At 43.8% G+C, this 22949-nt stretch overlaps 1 protein-coding gene across 5 annotated transcripts; it reads left to right on the forward strand.

Annotated features, from left to right (window-relative positions):
- Positions 1–2206: 2206 nt before the first annotated feature.
- On the forward strand, positions 2207–20542 carry smarcc1a (SWI/SNF related BAF chromatin remodeling complex subunit C1a). Of its 5 annotated transcripts, none has more exons than XM_031867261.1 (28): positions 2207–2451; positions 4057–4176; positions 4274–4359; positions 4591–4672; positions 5030–5122; positions 5253–5322; positions 6651–6720; positions 7185–7260; positions 7553–7678; positions 8781–8899; positions 9093–9223; positions 10106–10165; positions 10279–10316; positions 11124–11245; positions 11649–11720; positions 11838–11951; positions 12131–12284; positions 12523–12633; positions 12902–12961; positions 13390–13648; positions 13828–13989; positions 15390–15445; positions 16147–16306; positions 16543–16721; positions 16941–17075; positions 18216–18561; positions 18849–18959; positions 20073–20542. In XM_031867261.1, the coding sequence occupies exons 1-28, from the start codon at positions 2260–2262 to the stop codon at positions 20180–20182; spliced, it is 3414 nt and encodes a 1137-aa protein (XP_031723121.1). In that variant the 5' UTR covers positions 2207–2259; the 3' UTR covers positions 20183–20542. The 5 variants fall into 5 exon arrangements, with proteins under 5 accessions (XP_031723121.1, XP_031723123.1, XP_031723124.1 ...); XM_031867263.1 differs by having other exon boundaries at positions 20091–20542; XM_031867264.1 differs by having other exon boundaries at positions 8805–8899; positions 18849–20163.
- The last annotated feature ends 2407 nt before the right edge of the window (positions 20543–22949 follow it).

The following is a 22949-nucleotide window of genomic DNA, read 5'->3' on the forward strand; positions in this document are numbered from 1 at the left end:
CCACTACGCTTTGCTACTGCCAATCAGCTTCCTTCATAACGAAGAGGGCCCAGCTATCATTCAACATAATCACAACTGTTAGCTGTATTGGCTCCAGAATGGTGGAATGAGCTCCCCTGTGACATCAGGAGAGCAGAAACTCTACACTTTTTAAGACTGAAATCTCATCTCCTCAAACTGCACTCTTTCAAAACTCTTTCTACATCTCTTATTGTTTCTAAATGTAGCACTTGAAGCAGCTCTAGCCAGGTCATGGGCGACTTTAATGTGTAACAAATATAGCCAGATCTTACTTACGATAGGTGTAAGCCGAACGCGTCCCCAGAAGAAGCAGCAAAGGCAGAACTGAACTGTGTTTCATTGTTCTGGTTGAGACAAACAAAACAGTCAATGAATTACACTGAAGGAATAAATATTGTCATCATTAATACCGAATGAAATTCATCCAAGACCTACAACAGTCGTTCCAGAAGTTAGATATCCAAAGTGCATACAAATGAAATAACTGCTATAAGATAAATAACTGGTGGCAAATAAGAAACTGCATGTGTAGCCTTAACTGTCAATGCACACTATACACAAATTAAATGATCCTCCAGACTTTGTATTTAAAAGATTTAATCAAATACAACCACATACCTTGACTTGCAAAATATACTCAGAAGAAGACGAGGAGCCGCTGTTTGTGTTTTGTTGGTGAATATGACTTGATGTGGACCACACAGGGATATTTATGTGCACCTCTTATCGTGGCACATTTTGTTGGTCATTGATGATTTACCACAGACGACTTTGTCCTTGTAGATAAAGCAAATGTGATTCCTTTGTTTCTGTCTGGTGCTACTTTTTCAATTAGTAGATTCAAAATAAAATACTTTAAAGTCACATCAACAGCTATTCTCATTAAAACATAAAAAAAACATACTCATGTGTGTCAGAGGGGAAAAGCAGCTTAATATCAATGATTTTTAAGGTTGTGAGTACAATTTTGTCCATCTGATTTTTCTCTTTTGCTGTGGTGCCCAGGCTGAATTCGACTGGAATAGAAAAGGTAGGCATGGATTCCACCGAAGCCTTATCTGAAGCATCCCTTCTCTCAATAACCTATATTTCTCTGTTTGCCTGGTGAAAAAAGTCTTGAGTGATCCTTTTTCTGATGATGGAGATTTCAGAGAAGAGGAGATGGTGTAAACCTGCTCCACCTCCTAGTCTTGGATGGACAGAGGCACAAATTCTCTGCAGCCAGGAAGAATCTGATATTCGCTGACAAACAAGAACGTCGTGCTAAAGTTCAATCCTTTATATGTGTTTTGCTTTATAGACTACCTTTTGTTTAAAAGAAATATGCCACGTGTTCTTGCTGATTACTGTCAATTCCCGAATAAATATGATTGTGTTTCCTGGTCAGCTAAACACAGAGATAAAACAGTAAAATTAGAGATATTCATGTTGTTGATAAGCTATAGGTGGATCATATATGGCACAGCTTCCTGGTCTGATTACACAACGCGTGTACTTTGGATTCTTAGGAATAATTATTGATGCTGAAAAAGAAAACATGCAATGAAGTGTGAAACCACAAGAGGACAAAGGAGGAGAGAATAAGTCCACAATAATATAACAAAACTAGAGAATAATTGCGTGTGATCAGTGTGATATTAGTGATAGACCTTGTGCCCTTGTATGTGTTCAAATAGGAGAAAGTATTTTTATTGAACAAGATTCATTAGCAAATTAATTAAGGCAGAGAATAAATGTGAACATCTGTTAACAAACAAGGTCTATACAATTAGAAATAAATAGTAAATGATAAACTACGTTAACAGCAGTGGTGGAAAGTACATTTTCTCAAGAGCTGTACGACAATTTTGAGGAACTTGTGTATTTCTATCTTATTCTACTACATTTCTATTTCATTACATTTCAGAGGGAAACGTTGTACGTTTTACGAGATTTATTTGACAATGGGAAATATATTTTGTATTCAGTTAATTATGTCATTATATCTATTAATTTATATTTTATGTATTTATTTGTAGTTATATTTTTATATTTTTGCATCACTCTTTTTATCACTCTCGTAAAGGATAACGTGTAAGTTTGCCTACATCTCCCACAAGCCCTCTAATATTAAGACTCGCGAGACTCAAACATCAACACGTTTGCGGCTGCGCAATATCATTCGAAAACTTGCATGGTGAGCGGACGCCGTGGAGGAGAAAGAGACAACGCAGCGGACACAAAAAAACACACACAACAATGGCGACGGCGGCGGGTACAACGGCAGGCGGAACGGGATCAGGCGGACCGGCCACCGGCCCGGTCGGCGGCGGCGGAACCGCAGTGGGACGAAAGAAGGACGGCGGTCCGTCTACGAAATTCTGGGAAAGTTCAGATACCATATCCCAGTTCGAGACGGTGCGGCAGTGGATCGGAAAGCACTACAAGAAGGTGAGCTAGCAGCTAGCTAGCTGGCTCTCCATTGATTCTCTATGACGGCCCGCGTCCCTGCTGGCACAATGGGGGCGCTAGCTATCCTAGCTAGCTTCTGCCACAACAAAACTAACGTTATAGTTTAGGCCGCTTATATAAACTGTTGTTTGTTAATTAAAGCTGATGCCCAGTTAGCACATGTTCGTGTTAGCATCCCTCAAATTACACAGACTCTTACTGTAGTGAAGCTGTTTTATCTATTGGTTAGCTCCCGGCTTGCTAGCTAGCTAACTGCCGCGTCAGTGCCGTTAATAATAATAACACACTACGGGGCGAAAATGTTGACAAACAAAGAGCCAGATGGGACGTTACAGCTACTGAGGTTGTTCAGCTTATATTTGCAACTTCTCTTAATAGATAACATTTCAGCGAAACTCCTTTTTATTATGAGTATTTGCTTTAAAAAGGCCCGAGAAGCTAATCAAATGGCAGTCACGGGACACCGGGTAATCAATCAAATGTAAGCAAAAATATATACTAGTTTGCCTTTTTTAATCATGCTCAATTACACTGTTGTCCGTTTTGTCAACACAGCAGCATACCAGACTGTGCAGCCTCCACTAAGTTAGCCAAACAAAGAGTGGTCCTCCTGTCTCTTCATGCTCTCTCTCAAACCCACTGACACGCTTTTAGCTGTTTATGTTGAAGAAATAATACATTCAATTGGGATGAATCTAGATGAGAGACTTAGTTACGTTTCCTACACAGACAAACACACCTGACACTAAAACAAGTTAACATGCTTCTGCAGAAATGCTAACCCGGATGCTTGGTTTGAGTTTGTTTATATGATATCACTGCATCTAAAACAGCTAAGATGGATGGTTTTTCTTTTAATGCTGGAAGTGGGTCTCCTTGACATTGTCCGTGTTATAAATAAACCGAGGTGTATGTGAGCGTTTCCTCCTGTTTAGTTTGGCTTGTCCTATTTTCTCATAGCGATAGCTTTTATCACTATATCCCTTTGCAGCATTGTAGCGCTATGCTAAGCGTGGAAATGTATCTGTGGCCATGATAAGAAAGTCATGTATGTGTGAGATTTGGTAGATAGCAGGACCCGTGACAGCAAATAGCTACTTTGCTTTAATGTCTTTTAGGAAGCTGCAAGCTCTTGGTGGTGTTGTTGCCCCTGACCTTTGACCTCCTCTCTTGAGGGTGGCAACTGAACCCACACATTTCAGTGGGTGTGCCAAATGATGTGCCTGTATATTGACTATAATCATAGCAACATCACACACATTTAAAATGTAAAACACACAGTTTTGTTCTTTGTAGTAAATCCCCATTTTTTTCAAGCAACCAATTTTAAGATGTCTTTTGGGGATCTTGTTACTAGAGGATTGTCTAGTTACTTTTATTTAAAATTATATTGTTCCATTTCTATTCAAAGGTGACATGCATCTGTTCATTTTTGACATTAGAGTGGTGCACTGTGTTTCTTGTGACAAATCATGCAGCTTTGTGTGTGTGTGTGTGTGTGTGTGTGTGTGTGTGTGTGTGTGTGTGTGTGTTTTTCTCACTGGGGTGTGTTTTAATAAATGTTTTTATTCCGTCTGGTCCCAGTCTGTCCAGAATGACTCCCCCTCCAGTAAATCCTTGGCGGGTCTGGTGGTCCAGCTGCTGCAGTTCCAGGAAGACGCATTTGGACGCAGGGTCAACAACCCCGCTCTTACCAAGCTACCTGTAAGCAAAACACATTCTCAATTTCTACAGCATTTCTACAATTCCTAGCTCTCCCTGTGTGCACGTCACATTCTCTTTGTAACTCTTCTATCTTCAGGCCAAGTGTTTCCTGGATTTCAAGGCAGGTGGTGCTCTCTGTCACATCTTGGGGTCGGTCTACAAGTTCAAGAGCGAGCAGGGATGGTGAGTTGACTTGTGATGACTTCCATAGAAAGACGTGTTGACTATAACTTTAACACTTGTGTAGTCCTGACATGTACACCAGTTGGCTTTGTCAGGACAAAGAAGCTCCGGCTTTTACACGTTCCCTCTGTTGTTTTTTACATAAGTCTGCGTTGTAGCTATCGTTTGTACTGTACTGCTGCATCCACATTACATCTCATTGTCTTACTCCTCTTTGTCAACCACTCCCAGGCGTAGATTTGATCTGCAGAATCCTTCCCGGATGGACAGGAACGTGGAAATGTTCTTAAATGTAGAGAAGAACTTGGTCCAGGTACGACACATGATGATGAACGGCTCAGTGTCTCCAATTAAGATGTCTGTAGATGTTCTTTATTTATTTGTATTTATTATGTGAATCAATTTAATGGCTCTTATTGGAAGGATCCTGCACTACCAGAAAGTCCCTCAAACTAGTTGTTATTAACGGCAGACATTTACTGTTTTAGTTAACTGACATTAATCTGCTGTTTAGAAGTCTTTTTTTAATCTAACCTTCATAATTTATTAACTAGTAATAACTTCTATGCTGTTTTAACCAAGCCAAGCTGCATGGATACGTCGCTAGATGAGCAGTAATCATCTTTTACAAACATTTTTGGGATGAAAAATGTTGTTTCTGTGCTTTTAGAACAACTGCTTGACTCGACCAACCGTCTTCCTGTCGCCGGACATCGAGCAGAAACAAGCCAGTAAGCTCAAAGACATCATCAAAAGGCACCAGGTGAGCCCAAACCTACTACCTCAAACTACACAATTAAATGATTTATCAGTGAAGTGGAGAAGGGTTCTTTCTAATGGCAAAGTATCTGTCTCTTTAGTTGTTCATTATTATCTCCACTCTGTCCTCTCAGGGCTCCATTACTGATGACAAGTCAAAGGCCACCCACCACATTTACCCCACTCCATCCCAACAAGAAGAAGGTAAGGTTGAATTATCTGTAACTCACAGATGAGGCTACATCGACACAAAACTCAGAATGTGACTACAATTTTTAGGGGAATCTGTCAGAAACATTTCAATTTGAGCAGCTTTTAACATCTGTGCGTATGAGCGGGAAGAAAGAGCGAGGTGTCTGTCTGTCTGTGTACGAGTCCAGAGACAGAGGCAGCGAGACCCGGCCCTGCGTCTCCAATATTCATACAGGAAACAGGGACATGAGCTAGCTAGCTAGCTATGAAGAGTCACAAAAACAAAATGGATTAAAACGTTTCGGTCGATTGTTTTGTATATGGGAGGCTAAGCTACACTCAACGGCGGTATGCAAGAGTTTTAACTACCTTTTAGCTCATTGGCTAAACGTTAGCAGTCAATGACATTATTATAGTTCACTGATAAGAACACTATTTACATGTCGAGGGATTTTACAAAGAATAAGGTTGTGGAGGATGGTTTATGGCTTTTTGCCGGTTACACCTACAGTCTGTGGACATATCTCTGGGTTTCACTCGTTGTCTTTTTGATTCTTCACATTTTGTTTGTACGTCCTCTGGTGTTTCGGAGAATAATGCCGCACACGGAGTATAAATGCCTCCGTACAAACAGAGGCTCGCGCTACGGCGCCCAGTGCGAGTATAAACAAAGCTTTGGTCTGGTGTCTAGTGTCCAATCTGCTGCACTCGTATAGCAGCTAGCTGGGTACAGATGCACACAGTCTCTGGTGTCAACATTGTCTAGTTTTTGGCAATTGTCTGTGGATGCAGTGAAATCACACTTCATCATCTGCATCGTGTCAGCAGGAGAATGCTTCCATTATGTCATCATTACAGATGTAAGGAAAGCAACGGTTGAAATGAAAGATTATTATCATTAAAGCACAACCATGGCCAATGAGCTAGTGAAACTGAATGAGATTGAACTGGAGCTGGGTCTTATTGGAGTAGTACTGTATCAAAGTGGTTAACTGTATAGTTTTTGTATCGTATTGCAGAACATGTATTGAATCGTCTTGAGAGGGAAAGACACGCACCACTAATCAATACCTAACCCCATAATATTTGGGAATGCTTTTCTCTCACTTTCTTAATATTTAAAACTCAAAACCAGTGTTTTATTTATTGTCGCAATGACAAAAAGTGAGTCGTGCAAAATACAGTAAGATGATAACGAATAACATCAAATCGTAAGCAAAAGTTTGACTGGTGATCGTGTTCTCGATCTTTTTGTAATACCAGATTTGTTTACGTATGACTCAATAATTTGTATAGTTGGTCAATGTGTATATGCCAGCATTGGTTTGTGTGTGTCGCAGAAGAGTGGCTTCGTCCTGTCATGAGGAAAGACAAGCAGGTGCTGGTTCACTGGGGTCTCTCCCCAGACAGGTGAGCAGAGGCACTCCTCATACTGATTTAAATGACTATAGTCAGCGTTTTAAAGAAAAGAGGGTCTTCTGAAGGGACGAAACAGAACCAACATTTAAGTTTCACAACCTTTTTTTTTGTATTTTTGAGGGAGTAAATTGACTTTAAATGTATTTCTACTCAGATTTCCTCACGTAATTATAGGAAACAGTGTTATGAGTTTATATAATCCAGATTTTTGCATTACTGAATGTTTTTTCATATTTTTGTTTGAATAATGAAAACGGCTGGACATTAGTAAACTCTAAAAATACATTTTAGTTACAATTGCAAGTTACAAATAATAGATTTTAGAGACTCCTTGTATTTTAGTATTTTGATAAACAAATTATTCTTTTTATAGCCAATAACAAAATCTCTCTCAGGCCCGTGTCTTAGTCTTGGAGACAGCATGTCGGTTCATTGATGTTTTCATTCTCTGTCAGCTATGATACCTGGGTATCAGCCGGTGAGGTGGATGGAGACGTGGAGGACCCACCCAGCACCGACAGACCGTGGAAGGTGAGCAACAAGGAGCACGAGAGAAGGAACTTTGAGCAAGTCGAACATCTTTAAATGAAAACAGGCTTTGATATTCAAAAAGGAAAATTAAGTTTAGTTCCAAAGAGAAGCATTCAGGGAGTCACAATTTTCTGGTTTCAACACGCAACAGTGAGTTCATTCTATTGTGTGAAACAATAAAGGAAAATCAGGGCGACAGTGTGAAGGCATGATTAGATTCTAGTAGGATAAACACAGAATAATAAACTATCAGCACACGATCATGTTGAACAACGGTCTCCTTCCCACTCAGGTCCATGCCAAGTGGGTTTTAGACACCGATGCCTTCAACGAGTGGATGAATGAAGAAGACTACGAGGTGGACGACAACAAGAAGCCAGTCAGCTTCCGCCAGAAGATCTTCCCCAAGGAGGAGGAGGTAGGTGTTTGTGTTGTTCTGTGTGTGTGTGTGTGTGTGTGTGTGTGTGTGTGTGTGTGTGTGTGTGTGTTCCTGGCTCTGAACGTTTTCTAACCCTCGATCATCAGTCCGGCTTGAAACCGCTGTTTGTTGTTTATTAAATATCAGCAACAACTTTTCCTGATTGTGTCCCACATGATAACAACCGACTAACTGACACTGAATGTTCAGATTGGCAGTTCATGAACAATAGAAATCAAACATTGCTCATGAGTTCTGTACTGTCTGGGAAGTTGCTGATGGAACATTTTGAAGGCGAACCAGCCGGCTTGTGTACAAGTCTTTGTGTTTTGTCTGGATTGTGCATCTCCTTCGGCTGCGTCTGGCCTCTTGTCTGTTTTGTTGCCCATCCTTTCCAAACCTTTCCTCACTCTTTGTATGTCAGGGTTTCTGTGCATGTTTGGAAAACATGATTTTCAACAATTCACCAGGAGAACAAAAGCTTGTAAACTAAAGCAGGTTTTCCAGCCACAAATGACTTGCTTCACAGGCCGAACACTTACACATGATTGCAATCAGATACCATGTGAAGGATTCATTAAGGGGAGAGTTTGTCTTGGTCTGTTCACCGTCACCTCATTGAAGTACCCTCACAGTCTCCGCTAACATTAACACATTCAATGCTCCCACCTCATTTGAGGCTAGCACAATGGGCAGTTTGAAAAAGCCTGTTTGATTCAGAGGTTTTCTTTTACTTGCATTAGTTTTACATAATGCATAATGGCCACGAAATAGTTCATAAGCTCCTGTTTTTGTTTGATCACTAACTAAATCAATCTACCAATAAAAACATTAGGTCTTTAACCTCAATGCACGCATCCCGAAGTGGAGGTTTGGGTGACAGAGAAGCTATATTTGAGACAGCATTGAGGACAGCGTACAGGAACCCTGGTCGTCTCCTCCACCTCCACGGCATCCCCCCCCACCCTCTTCCCTTTCCCGCCGTCGTTATCCCACCGCTTCCCCTCCTTCTGTGTGCAACCGTTCCATCCTCTCATTCTGCGGCTCTTTCTCTCATCCTCCATCCCTCGCTCCCTGCGCTGCACGGGGTTTGTCTGATCAGTCTTCCCGTACACCCGATCGCAAGGAGCGCAAGGCCAACTCTGCCAGCAAGAAGAGGAGGCGCTCGCCCTCGCCGCCCAGCACTCCTGCCGAGTCCCGCAAGAAGGGAGGAAAGAAGGGGTAAGGAGGCCAAATTCTTCTGTGTGTTGATGACTTTATGGTCTGCACAGCTAAAGAAGGATACACCTTACCTTGATCTTGTGTGTTACTTGGCTAGCTTGAGCTGCCATGCTGAATTGCTGCTAACATAGATTTTTTTGTTGAGGATCTCCAGTGACATTTAACTGACTTATGACTCTCTCTTTGGTGTCAGGAACCAGGGGCCTCACTGGAAGCGACGGGGCCACAGAGGCGAAGAGGAGGACACGGAGGAGGACATGACCAAGGACATGGACGACTCCTCAGCTGGTGCCAGCATGGAGGAGGGAAGCATGTCCAAGAATGGTATGTGTCGGGCTGGAGCTATGCTGAGATAAGCTGAGGTCTAATGTGCAGTCAAAGGCCAAAGTTATAATAGTTATTAACTTATTATTTATCATCTTTTTAATTCACCGTTTTATCTAGAAAATGTAAAAAACAAAGAAAAGTTCCCACAGACCAAAACAAAAAGTTTATTTAACAATAAATCAGAGAAAAGCTGTGAATATCAGTGATAACCTGTAAATGTAATACTAATCTTTATAGTCTTTTGTACATTTGGTTACATCCAGCTGCAGCCAGCATCATATCAGCACAAAATGAAATTAATACTGAATACCGGTATTTCTTAACTCAGTGGAGTTTTGAAGTCTGTTTGGAAAAACATTATATTCAGGATTATGTTAGGGAGAGACACTCTGTGTTATTGTCGGTCACTCTGAGCAGCACGATGGGAATGAATTACAATATAATAAGTGTCTGATTAAGTTAGTCGTTCCAAATGCTTTAAGCTTGTTCCACTACGGCTTAATTTTGGACTTGCAATTGTTACTAATCAGGAGTTTTATCACTGGTTCATTCACGCTGAAGAACGTCTACACCGACGACATGTTGTGTGTTCGTGGCTGTGAAGTTATTGTCTAAATACTAAACTAATACGACCAGCAGAAATATGAGACTGACATGGTCGATTAGCTGACAGTCTTCATGTCTTGCTGATGTTCAGTTCTAGGGAACTCTCCGAAAAGATTTTCTTCTGCTCTTTTTTTAGACCCAAGTCCCACCTGGAATGTCCCACTTTTACAACTACCCCCCCACTGTCTATTATAATGTCCTCTTTTGCAAAACCAGGGTGCCGGTTAATGCCTCAATCACCCTTTTCAGTCGTCTACTTTCTTTCTTACACAGCAAACTCAAAGAAAGACAGTGAGAATACTCCGGTGAAAGGAGGGAATGTGGCCGACTTGGGTGCGTATTAATAACTGAATTCATCTGTTAAGTTGTGTAGAAATTACGGTTTCAAATGTGTGCATCGACCAGTGTGATGCATCTCAACTGAAATCTGTTTTCACTTTTTCCAGATGACATGGAGGACGACTCCGTGCTTTCTGGTGGAAAGGTAAGATGATCGATGACTCTGACGTCCTGATGAGTGTTTGTTTGGCTTCTCAGTCGGTCTGCAAGATGTCACCAACAATGACACATTATTTAGACTAAAAACTAGTTGTGACAAATGCCCACCAGATGTTATCAGAGCTCAGTGTTGTCACAGTCAAACCTCTCAAGGCTTTGACGTCATTGTTGACTAATCGTCTCAGACACATCTTAAATAAAGTGACTAGAAATGTACTTTTTAATTACACAAACTTAACAATATGTCATCAGAAAAGTTTAGGTTTTTACGGCTTGGGGAAAAGGAGAGTTGTGTCACACTCGATTTTAGCTCCCAAATAATGTATTTGACCAAAAATAAGGCACCATTTTGAACCTGCTGTGTCTTCTTCAGGCAAATGGCCAATATGACAAAGACAAACATGACTAAGCAAAGAGTATAGACCACAAATTGTTGACATGCTGATGTCATTATACAGTATATACAAATCATGATAGTACAATATTATTTAAGATAAAATACGTTATCGGTGCCGGACTAGAGAGGTTTTCTACAAGAAATACAAAAAACTCAGTAAATTCCTGAAAGAACGTATGACGAGACGAGACCATACAGAGTTTGATACAAAAAAATGTAAAAAGCAAAACTTAAATAGACAAAATGTTCTTTATGTTGAGAAACGTTTAGGACAACTAAACTACTAAAGTTAATCTATATATATATTTTGTTATTATTGGCATCACTTGGTGCCTCCCAACACTGTTCCCTGTGTTCACCGTGCTGACCGGTCCGACTCTTTGTCCCTTTCTGCAGGACGATGAGGATCAAAGCAAAGCTGAAGTGAACCGACTGCTGGACTCTAGCGAGGACAACGTGACGGAACAGACTCACCACATCATCATCCCCAGCTACGGCGCCTGGTTTGACTACAACTGGTACGTGTGTGTGCGTGTGAGTGAGTGAGTGAGTGAAGACAAACACATAACTACAGATTTTGCTCTTTTTCAATTTCTGGTGTGATTTAATGAGAACTTGAGGCCTCTGCCACAAATACCATGTGCTTTGATACTGTACACACATTTGATTCTGCCTTAAAGGTTGAGGCTTTTGAAGAAGTTGTCTTTTTATTTGAATCACTAGCTGTATTTTACTTAGACTTTAAGGTGCACTTGAGATGGAAACACTCAAAGGTCACTGTCACTATTATGGCAGACCAAAAAACCTAACCCTTTAACAACGGATTGTTAAATATCAAATAAGGAGCCACAGTCAATTCATCGTTATAAATCATAAAACCAATTCTTTGATTTAGTTTGATCTGTTTTCCTCTCCTGATAGCATCCATGAGATCGAGAGAAGAGCGCTGCCCGAGTTCTTCAACGGGAAGAACAAGTCCAAAACTCCAGAGATGTGAGCTCACACACACACATCCACACACTATTACAAATTATATAAAACCACAAGCATTTATATGTAAATCCTGTACGATGTGTGTTTCCTGTCACGCTCACCTCTTTCTTTCAACAGATACCTGGCCTACCGCAACTTCATGATCGACACATATCGGCTCAACCCTCAGGAGTACCTCACCTCCACCTCCTGTCGCAGGAACCTGACCGGGGACGTCTGTGCCATCATGAGGTGAGCGGTCTTTAGAGATACGTTGCATCCCTCTCTGATAGTGTATTCGATCTTTTCAAGTGGAATGCCACCGCTCGTTTCCATAATGGAATCTGATTTCCATGCCACTGCTACACACCCTTTTTTAGTGAGAAGAAAAACAAAAAGCATATCTATTATGTTTTGCTCTCTGTCTCCAGGGTTCATGCGTTCCTGGAGCAGTGGGGTTTGGTGAACTACCAGGTCGACTCCGAGAGTCGCCCGTTACCCATGGGCCCCCCGCCCACACCCCACTTCACCGTGCTGGCTGACACACCATCTGGCCTCATGCCCCTGAACCACAGACCCCCACCGGTAAGGCCGACTTAAAAGATGGAGAGAGTGACGGATGGATGAAGGGAGTTTGTAAATTGTATGAAAGAGAACTGAGGAACACGAAGGAAAATCACATCTTTGATGTAATGTAGCGTGTCTGGATTCCATCGTTTTCTACTGTTTGTATGAGCAGCTTCGTCTACAGACGTCTCTAATGGGACTAAAACGGTGCTACGTAAGCGCATTGTTGCTAATGTGCTGTGTTTCATCCCTGCAGATTCCCCCCCAACAGCCAATGCCCAACTTCGCAGACAAAGGCAAAGACAAGTCCATCGACCTGCAGAACTTCGGCCTTCGCTCCGATCTCTACAACAAGAAACACTTCAAGGTCGGCACACGACTCGCTTAACAGCCTGTGACATGTTTTCCACTTCATGATTTCTCATGAGCCCCAGAGATCGTTTCTAAAATCTTAAACAAAGGGGCAATAGCCCAAAAATAATAGAATATAGAAATGTTATGTTTATATACGTATATTGGAGGATATAGACAAACAAACATGATTGAAAACCTTTTTGCTATTGTACTTAAAATATTGCCAATACACGTTCCTAATATCATTCCTAATGTGATCATTTGGTTCTGGTTCCCTAAAGGGTAAGACGGTCAACTCCACCAGGGATTGGACCGAGCAGGAAACCCTTCTGCTGCTGGAGGTGAGTCTCACAGGACGCGAGAGAGGAAAGAAACCTGTTGTGAATATTTATGACTGCTGAGCGCTGTGTCATAAACACAGAAGGAAACATAAATCAGTTAATGCGCTTGTTGCTCGTTGTCCATCTTTAACCTCCATCATTCTATTCCCTCTATCTCTCTTCCCTACCTTTCCCTCCTATTCTTTATCGTTGTGCTTTTTGCTTCCTTCCTAGCTACATAAATCCTTTCTCAATTTGACTCCCTCTCTTCTTACATTTTTCATTTTAATTGCCTCCCTTCTGCAGTGTGTAACCCTCCTCTCTCTCTCATCTTCCGCCTTACGACCCTTAAATCTGTTGCTTTTATGATCCTGCATACCTCTTTAAATATTGCACACTGACGAGCTATTACGGCTGAATGTATATTCACTCCCCTTCGACTCTTCCAGGCCCTGGAGATGTTCAAAGACGACTGGAACAAAGTGTCTGAGCACATCGGTTCACGTACCCAGGACGAGTGCATCTTGCACTTCCTGCGCCTCCCCATTGAGGATCCGTACATGGAGAGCACCGAGGCCTCCCTGGGCCCTCTGGCCTACCAGCCCATCCCCTTCAGCCAGTCTGGAAACCCCGTCATGAGCACAGTAGCCTTCCTGGCCTCTGTGGTCGACCCCAGAGTGGCGTCTGCTGCCGCTCGGGCAGCTTTAGGTGAGAACTGACGGAAGGAAGACGAAACTGCAGAGTCACGTCTTTTAAACTGTAAAAACAATACAAACAAAGTAACTGTCTTTTGAAAGCAAGATTAAATGTTTCAGTAATGCACCCATGGACATATTGAGTGTCTGTTTTGAATCGTTGGTTAATAAATGTCCTCTCTCTGTCTGCAGAGGAGTTCTCCCGTGTGCGTGAGGAGGTGCCGGCTGAGCTGGTGGAGGCTCACGTGAAGAAGGTGCAGGAAGCGGCCAGGAGCACAGGAAAGGTGGACCCCGCCTTCGGCCTGGAGAGCAGCGGCATCGCCGGCACCGCTCCCGAAGAACCCGAAAAGACTGGTGAGTCGAATGTGAAGAGGGGTAGAAACAGGAGCTGCTTTGAGGTCTGAACTCGCCTTTTAGCTAGAAAATCCAGTCTATTATATAAAAAAAGTTGCATATTTTCAATATTATCTTTGTGAGCCACCTCAGTACATAAACATCACTAAACATAAATCCTTCTGTGGTGCATGACAAGTGTGCTGTGTTCTACAAATATACAGGTTTCACAACAGCACCACGGTTGAATTGCATCTATTTTTCAGCCCAACATTATTGAAAGCTAATATTGGTCGTAAGAGCAACAAGCTAGCGGACTGGCGAGTGCCCGGGTTAACCCCGACAATGTTCTGTCACGACATCGACGCAGAATCATTCACCTGCGCATCGCGATGCGCCCTAGAATCGGGGAAAGTGCCACACCTCGTGTAGCCACTGGAGGGCAGCAGATGGTAGCACTGTAGCTGCCATCTAGTGTGTGCATGTGTACATCTTTGCTTTTCCTCCATCTTTGAATGAAAATGATGGTCTTTCTTTGCCTGAATATCAGACAGATGACATTTGAAGACAATACACGTCGGCTTTTATCAACAGGGGGTGAGCAGTGTGTGTGTGTGTGTGTGTGTGTGTGTGTGTGTGTGTGAGAGAGAGAGAGAGAGAGAGATACCCAGTGGATTAAAACAACAGTGGCAGATGGGACAGGGGAGGGGGAGGAGAAAACTGGGTCATCTCACTCCAACATGTGCTTATCTCTTTCTCTTTATTTTGTTCAGTGCTTTCTTGAAATATTTCTTCCTTTCTTTCACTTCCTTCCACACACTCACTCACTCTCTCTCTCACCCAATCATCTGTTATACCTGAATTAATGCCCTCCTCCTGACTGAGCCACAGTTGCAATCAATAAGCTTTAATGTGTTCAGTGCCTCTCTTGGCCTGAAGCAGTCGACCGACCAACACACACACACACAATCAATATTCAAACCTTTAACACACGCTCAAGTGCACCCGTGACACGGTTTAACACTCAAGCGTACACATGTATTCATCCGGTCACGTGTGATTGTGAATATGTGTGTGTGTGTGTGTTCATGCACACTCCATCCTGTGGCTTTGCTCCCTTCAAATGCCTTTGACCTTTAATTCCTGAGTTTCTTCCCTCAAACACTAGTTTCTGATGGTGTTCTCCTCAGAGAATCGATGAACCGGTTGATGTGTCTGTGCTTCCTAACCCTGTTACAGTTGTATCAGAAGTGTTGAACGTGTCGGCTTTGCTCTGTAGTTCCTTTTGTCTGATTGTGCATGAACGCGATCTCACCCTCCTTCTCGCCTGTGTCCTGCTATAAATGTCACAATCTGAAGCATCTTGATTAGTTTTATTCTGTGACATGACGCCAACTCCTCCGCTTCACCGTCTCTTGCAGAAGCCCCAGAGGCAGAGAAGATGGACACGGACACAGACTCCCAACAGGCCGACAAGGTAAACCCGACATTTGTTTTTCTTTATGTCCTACACGTCGAGGAAATCTGTGCGTTCGTGAATGAATGGTGCAACAGCATCAGTCTACCTCTAAGCACGTTTACCCTCTCCGTGGCTCTCAGCCCGTATCTGACACATAAATCTTTAAAAACTGGATCCAAATATAAAATTTCATTTCTAAAACAAGTTCCCGAAGCAAATCCTATTTTTACGCATTCCCTCTCTCCCACTCGGTGTTTAAAGTCAATTTTCCACTCCTCTACATTTGGTGTCTCTTGGTCCGTAAAGGCCCGCCGGCTGAATGTAATGGCTCTGCTGGGCAGCTCGTTGGCTGATTGCTTCCTCATTAACATCCATTAACGTGTGTCGGACGCTGTGTCCAAATCAGTGATTGTCCCCCAAAAAGTGGATCGGGTCAAGATACGACCCATTATTCCACTTAACCCCGAGCATCAGCTCATTTACCAGCTACAACGTCGGCCACATTTACCTGTTGTGGTTGTTAAGTTGTTTTTTTTTATACTGTTTCTTGGCCATTTGTCCCGTTTCTACCGTCTCTTGTATGTTGTTTTTCCTTAGTTGGGCTTTACAACCCAAAATGTCAGATTTTCTCGTTTATCGAGCACTAAATCTCACGTCATCTTTTAAGTGCAATCTTGACACGGTCCACTTAACGTTGTGCATCCCTCCTCAACGTTCAGGCGGAGTTGAAGGACGAGGCGGAGAAGCCCAGCGAGTCTGCGGAGAAGAGCGACAAGACTGAAGCCACAGACAAGGTGAAGAAGGAGGGATCGGAGACGTCGGAGCGCGAGGAAGACAACGAAGAGGGAGGGGAGGCAAAGACGACTCCATCAGGTAACGGTGAGGTTCATGATCAAATGAAAGATGTTCCACACACTTTGAGTTTTCATTTCATTAGCAATTGGCTCCTAATTAAGGCCATTGGTTGCTAGAAATACTTCAGTGTGTAGAAACATTTTTCAACACACTAAAATGTCTATGCAAGAGTGCAGAAGGACCGTTTTTAGTTTGTGTGTGTGTGTGTGTGTGAGATGAGTTAAGAGTGGTAGTCAAATTTCCGTCTCCGTCGCTGTCAGACAAAGCCAAGGACGAGACGATGGAGACGTCGTCCTCGGAGCAGGAGAAGGAGAAGGAGGAGAAGGCCGCTGCAGAGGAGGGAGAGGAGAAGAGGAAGAAACTGGAGCACGACATCGGAGAGGGTAACATCGCCACCGCGGCCGCCGCCGCCCTCGCATCGGCTGCCACCAAGGCCAAGGTTTGTCCTACTGAAAACATTGCTGTATGTCGGCGCTCTGCTCCTGTTAGGTTTTACTTGACTATTGTGTATTATGGCCACAGTAGACAAGAATTCAGAAGACGTAAAGCAGCAACTTTCACTTTCTGGTCACAAAGTCACTGCAGAATGAGCTAAACTTGATGATGTAACAGGTGTCGCAGTCTGGCTTAATCTTCGTCTTTTCTTCGTCCTCCTCAGCACTTGGCGGCGGTGGAGGAGAGGAAGATCAAGTCCCTGGTGGCTCTGCTGGTGGAGACCCAGATGAAGAAGCTGGAGATCAAGCTGAGGCACTTCGAGGAGCTGGAGACCATCATGGACCGAGAGAAAGAGGCCGTAAGTCAAAAAGAAGCTTTTTAATGCTTGTTGAGTGTGGAAGATGAGCTTAAAGGTGGATGTTACTGGCCAGTGTTGACCCTGCACGAGTGCGTTAGTTCCAGCATTAACATTTCATCTCTACACACCCAGTAAAGGCTCTCAGCTGTGGTTATTAATAATGAAGGTGATCTGTGGAAAGAGGCTCGTCCAGCACACTTTTGAAACGCAAGGTGGAGGGTAGATGAAGGTTATGGTTCAGAATAAATTACAGGTTTTTGTAGTTATCCCTGAACGACCCACTCGCATAGTCCTGCTTCTGCGGCTGCGAAATTGAGACAAGCAGCCAGTAAATATTTGGAGTCGGTGGGCCGATGTTGGCCACTGAACAAGTTGCTTCCTGTTTGGTCCAAATCCACCAGAGAGACTGAAGAGGAGACACAGAACCACGTCTTTGTGAAGCCGCTCAATTGAGCATAAAACATTTTTCCAGAGAAAAGAAGGCTGAACAGTCAGGCAAGTGAAACTGTTACCTGTCTCTTCAGGGGAGTGAATAGACGTCAGCTCTCTCTGTCTGTCTCTGTCTATCTCTCTCTCTCTGTCTGTGTCTGTGTCTGTCTCTGTGTCTCTGTCTCTCGGCGCTGGACAATCCCCGGAGACACCAGTGAGAGTGTAAAACAGTGTTTTTCGCGGTGGAGGCATCGGGAGCGTAGCCCAGTTTCACAGCTGTAAATAGTGCATGAAAAGGACTCTGGTTTACAGAAGCTTTCCAAAGACTGGAGATGAATCAAACCTGCTGCCACAGGCTGTAAAACACTGAACTCTTCAGGGTCTCAAGGGTTCACAGGTCTGTATGTGCAGCAGCTCCTCCTCAGACCGCTGAAGTGTGCAAATGTGCTGCACTGTCCTGGAAGAGGAATCCCTCCCTCAGAGGTTTCTTCCTTCTCGTATCCCTGTTAGAAGGTTTATTGGTTTCCTTTATCTGAATCGAGGGTTGAAGGACAGATGTTGTTGTTTGCTGTACAGATTGTAAAGCCTGTTGAGGCAGATTTATGATATGGTGCTATATGAATATAATTGACTTGCTCACCAGCCATTTGTGTGGTTAAAACACATCCCTTCATTGAACCGCGTTGCTGTTTCTTCATCTCTTTCCTGCAGTTGGAGCTTCAGCGGCAGCAGCTTCTCACCGAGCGCCAGGCGTTCCACATGGAGCAGCTGAAATACGCCGAGATGAAGGCGAGGCAGCAGATGGAGCAGCAGGCCGCCGCCGCCGCCGCCGCCGCTGCTGCTGCTGCTGCTGCAGCCGCCGCCGCCCAGGCTCAAGGACAAGGGCAGGCTCCCGGATCCGGACCACCTCCGTCAGGCATGCACCCTGGAGGGCCCCCGCCTCACCACGGAGCACCGTTGCCCCACCACGGAGGGCCCCCGCCCGGTGCTGCCATGCACCCCGGCTACCCGCCAATGGGTCTCCACCCCATGGGCCCTCACCACCCAGGACAGACAGGTGAGAGACGGAAACGCGCGGGGGGTAGGTAGGTAATGTTCCCACTCTGCATACTGGCCCTGAAGAGAATTATATTTTCTCAAATGTCGTATAAGTTTTTGAGTCGGATGAGACCATCTCAGCCAAACATGTTGGGTCAGTAGTACGGGGGTCCAACGGCTCATCTGGACTTGTGTAACCAGCACCGCAGTGTTTTTATTTTTATTACACGTTTCCTGCTTCAACCAGTCCTCTCCACCACATCTCCACACGTCTGAATTGTTTCTGCTATATCTTCTACACCACAGGACCGATGGGACCGGGACGCATGATGTCCGGCCCGCCTTCTGGCGGCCCTCCTCCTAGCGGCATGGCCCCCATGATGCCCCCCCGCCATGCTGGAGCTCCCAACGGCATGTGTGAGTACAAATCTCCTTCTGCCGCACATTGTGTTTGTTGTGTGTGTGTGTGTGTGTGTTTATGTATAAAGTTGTATGTTTGTATCAGATTTAAAGGGTTATTATTGGGGTGATGTGTACTTTTAATTCATCAAAACCAGTATGCTGGAAAATGCGGGGGTCGTTTTTAGAATCCAGGATTTACATCACAAGCAATCCCAAAAAAGGTTTCTGGGGAAACTAAACATTACTGTGACCGAGAGCTGCAGCTCAACCTAAGAACCAACATTGAACCTGGATTCCATAACATCTATTAGAGATAAAACTAGATTACTGGGAAGTCAGAAAGGAAGACAAAACATCTATATTTCAGTCTCATTGATCATCTAACGACTGACCCTTGAGATTTATCCAACAGCCATTTTGGTCGATACTAGTTCATCCAAGTGATTCTGATAATTAACCGTTACCCAACACTCATAATTTTGACCCATTAATGCTGTCAGTTTAGCAGTTAAAAGAAATATATCACTAATGTTAACAGGCTGAGTAACTCAGGAGGAGCGGCTTGTTACTGAAAGGAGAATAGCTGGTCCACCTTAAAGGTCAGCCCACCTTAAGTGAGCCTGAGTTGTCGCTAACTTCTGAGCTAACCTCCTGCGCTTCAATCAGCAGGTTGCTGGAGTTGTAGCATTTATTAACAGACAGATAAACTGCACACATGCACTGCTCCAGTCACAGCTATAATGTTACTGCTGACTTTATACTCATCATCTCTTGACCGATGCTCGCTAATGTGACTGTGTAGACGCACAGCTGACAACCTCGCAGCTAAACTAATTGACGCAACGGGGAGAGTTACTGGCTGCATGTGTCCACAGCAATGCACGCAACATCGTGGCTGTTGTTTTTCTCATAAACTGCCGCTGGAAATAAACGGTGGATTTAATTTGTTAGTGCATCAGGTTATCGGTGCAGCTGGGCGCCTTTAACCACATCACCCTTGCATGCAAAGCATTTATCTTATTGGTTGACTGTTAATGATCGGTTGAACTCCAGACATCCAGGTTTGAAACCGCTATCAAGGACTCTCCTTCACCTCATAAAGTGTTTCTCTTTTTCTCTAAAAAACAGCATCTCTCCTCTTTCTAGACCCTGGCCCACCACCTGCACAGGCTGAACCGGTACCTCCACTTCCTGTGGGTCCTCCAGCACCCGCGAGTGGACGAGTGGCTGACAACTAAGACCCCCCCCCCCACACACACACACACACACACACACACAAAGCTAACTCAATCTCTGAACCTGTCTTTTGATGGCCTTTGCTACTGGCTCGACATGTTTCTCTCAACACTCAAAACTACAGTAAACTTCATCATCACACACTCACACACTCAGGGTTCAGTGGCAAGGGTAACCCAATTTTCCACACACACACATCCAGACTTCCTCTCAGGGCGCAGCGGCAAGGGTCGTCTAGTAATGAACACTGTTTTCTGCTCTGATGGAGGCTGGAGAGAATGACTTTGTGTACAGAAAACAAAACAAAGAGGGAACAGACTAAAAAAAACCTGTCTTTCTCATCTTTTTTCTCTTTTCAATGCTGTTTTTAAAATTACACTGTAACCCCCCCCCCCCCCCCCCCCCCCCCCCCTCCTCTTGTCCCGTGTACCCTCCCGCATCCCAAACACTAGGGAGAGCTAGTGAGACCAGACCTACACACACACACACACACACACACACACACACACACACACAGCTCGTCCTTGCTCGTGTCTTGTAGAGTATCTACCTCTCGCTCCTCTTTAAACGATACACTGTAGTTCTGTGTGTGTTCAAGGCGGGGGGGCGGTTCACTCGTTTGACTCCCGTCGCCACACTTTGTGCGTCTTATGTAATCTTTGGTCAACAGAAGCACAAATTGGTGAAACGAGGCAGGTCGATGGACAAAAAAAAAACGTAACTTGTTTTTTAAGATGTTAAGTTATTGTCTTTCTGCTACAGAAAATAAACCCTAAAGTCTAAACTAAAGTTGTTTTCTTATCTGTTTGACAAGATGCGCCTCCGTTCCTTGACCAAAACAAAGATGGCAGGGTGGAGTTTCGTCTGATGTTTGACGGAAACAAGCTTTTATACTGATTTAATATGAAAAGATATAACTGGCTTAAGTTGTCTTATTTCCAACAAATCCCACGACAAAACCAGAACCAACAATGTGTGAGTCCGTCTCATGTTACTGTCCGTCGCTCTCAAACCAGAGCCCATTGGTTCCTACTGAAGACGTAAATCTGAACAAAAAACTAAAAAAAGATTGACGCAAAAGTACACGAGACAAACGTTCCTCCTTCTGCCACGCACCAACCACAGCACTGTAACACACGGATGTAAGCTAAGCGAGGCTCACACTGGAGGCTGCGTGCACACACACACACACACACACAATCAATCTCCTGCTGACCTTTACACAGAGGGAGATGCTGTGACTGAAACATCAGAGCAGGAATGACGCTCTTCCTCGTTGGGCTTCTAGATGATTTTAGGTGCTGATGATAATGTAGCGGATAAACCCCGCCCCTTCTCACCCTCCTCTTCCTCCTCTGCTCACCCTTTCCTAACGCCTAGTGCTGCCTACCTCGCTAGCCTCACACACTTCCACACACACACACAGACGTTTTTGTTTTCTGACCACCAGCCAGGGAAAACTAAGCAATATCCCTCATTCCTGTGTGTCAACCCTATTTTGGAGTCGCCACGCTGATAAGTTTTTAGTCCACAAATTCTGTGTCCTTGTGGTGTCGTAGGGAAGAAAATGGTGCGTGAACGAGGGGAACAACCACCGACCGGTTATTTATAGAGCTGAAATAAGCGACGATTAGTCGAGTCGACGAGAAACTAACTGGGAGCTATTTTGATAATTCTTTGGCTCCAGCTTCTCGGATGGGAATATTGGCTGATTTTCTTCGTCTTGTATGATGTTAAACTGGTGTTTGGAGCGTTTGTCGGTCAAAAGTAGACATTTGAAGACGTCTGCTGACAATTTATCGACTAAAAAAAACAATTGATTCATTGAAAGTAGTCTGCCCTATTTCTTGTCTTTTATCAGTTAATTGTTTAATCTTGAGATTTGAAGCTGGAACCAGCAGATATTTGGTAACATCTATTATCTAGATATTTAGTTCTCCAGACAATAAGAAAACGAGTCCTCTGAACTCATTTCCTCAGAACCCGTTATGGCGCGCTGCATCTTCCTTCAGTCGACACACAGGTTGATAACCAGCTAAAATAAAGAAGTTTGTTTTAATGTGAAGTCTCTCCCCCTTCGCTAGCACTGTTAGTATCTCTGCTACCTCTTCCTCGTTCATCCGCTAGCTACCTCTTCTACAAATCTCTCTCTTGCTATGTGCTACCTCTCTGCCCCCTCGCTACCTCTCGTTACCGTTTCCTTTCTCCTTATCTCCTTTTTATTCCCTCCTTGCCCACCTGATTGCTGCATTACTGTTGCCCTCTTCTCTCTCTCTCACACACACACACACACGTAGTCATCCACTCTCTCATTCACCGCGACCTCCTTTCCCATTCAACACCTTCCTTGTTAGGCTTGTTATGTAATATCAATTAAATATGACGGGAATCCCCCCCCCCCCTTTACATATATTAACTTTAATCGATACTTCTTTGTGTTAATGGTAATGTATTTTTTAAGGAGAAGTTTTGTGTAGATGGAAGTTATCTCTGTTCTTTGGAAGTTTGTAGCATTTGTTTTGTTTTGTTTTTTCTTTTGTATGGGGTCTGTTGTTACCTGGACCTAGACACTGTCGAATAAACTGTTTTGTATGAGGTCGTTGTCCCGATTTCTTTCTTTACAGATTTTCCTCCCTGTTTCGTTAGACATGTTTCTTTTAATGAGCCGGCTTAAAACCCACAAGATCAGGAGAGAAATATCTATGCCAACCAAGAGGAAGATGCTGTTTAAAGGCACAAAAACCAGTCCCACTTTGATCGATTGTGGTT

The sequence above is a fragment of the Anarrhichthys ocellatus genome, unplaced genomic scaffold, assembly GCF_004355925.1.
Source record: "Anarrhichthys ocellatus isolate YVR2014 unplaced genomic scaffold, GSC_Weel_1.0 scaffold39, whole genome shotgun sequence".
NCBI classification, from domain to species: Eukaryota; Metazoa; Chordata; class Actinopteri; order Perciformes; family Anarhichadidae; genus Anarrhichthys; species Anarrhichthys ocellatus.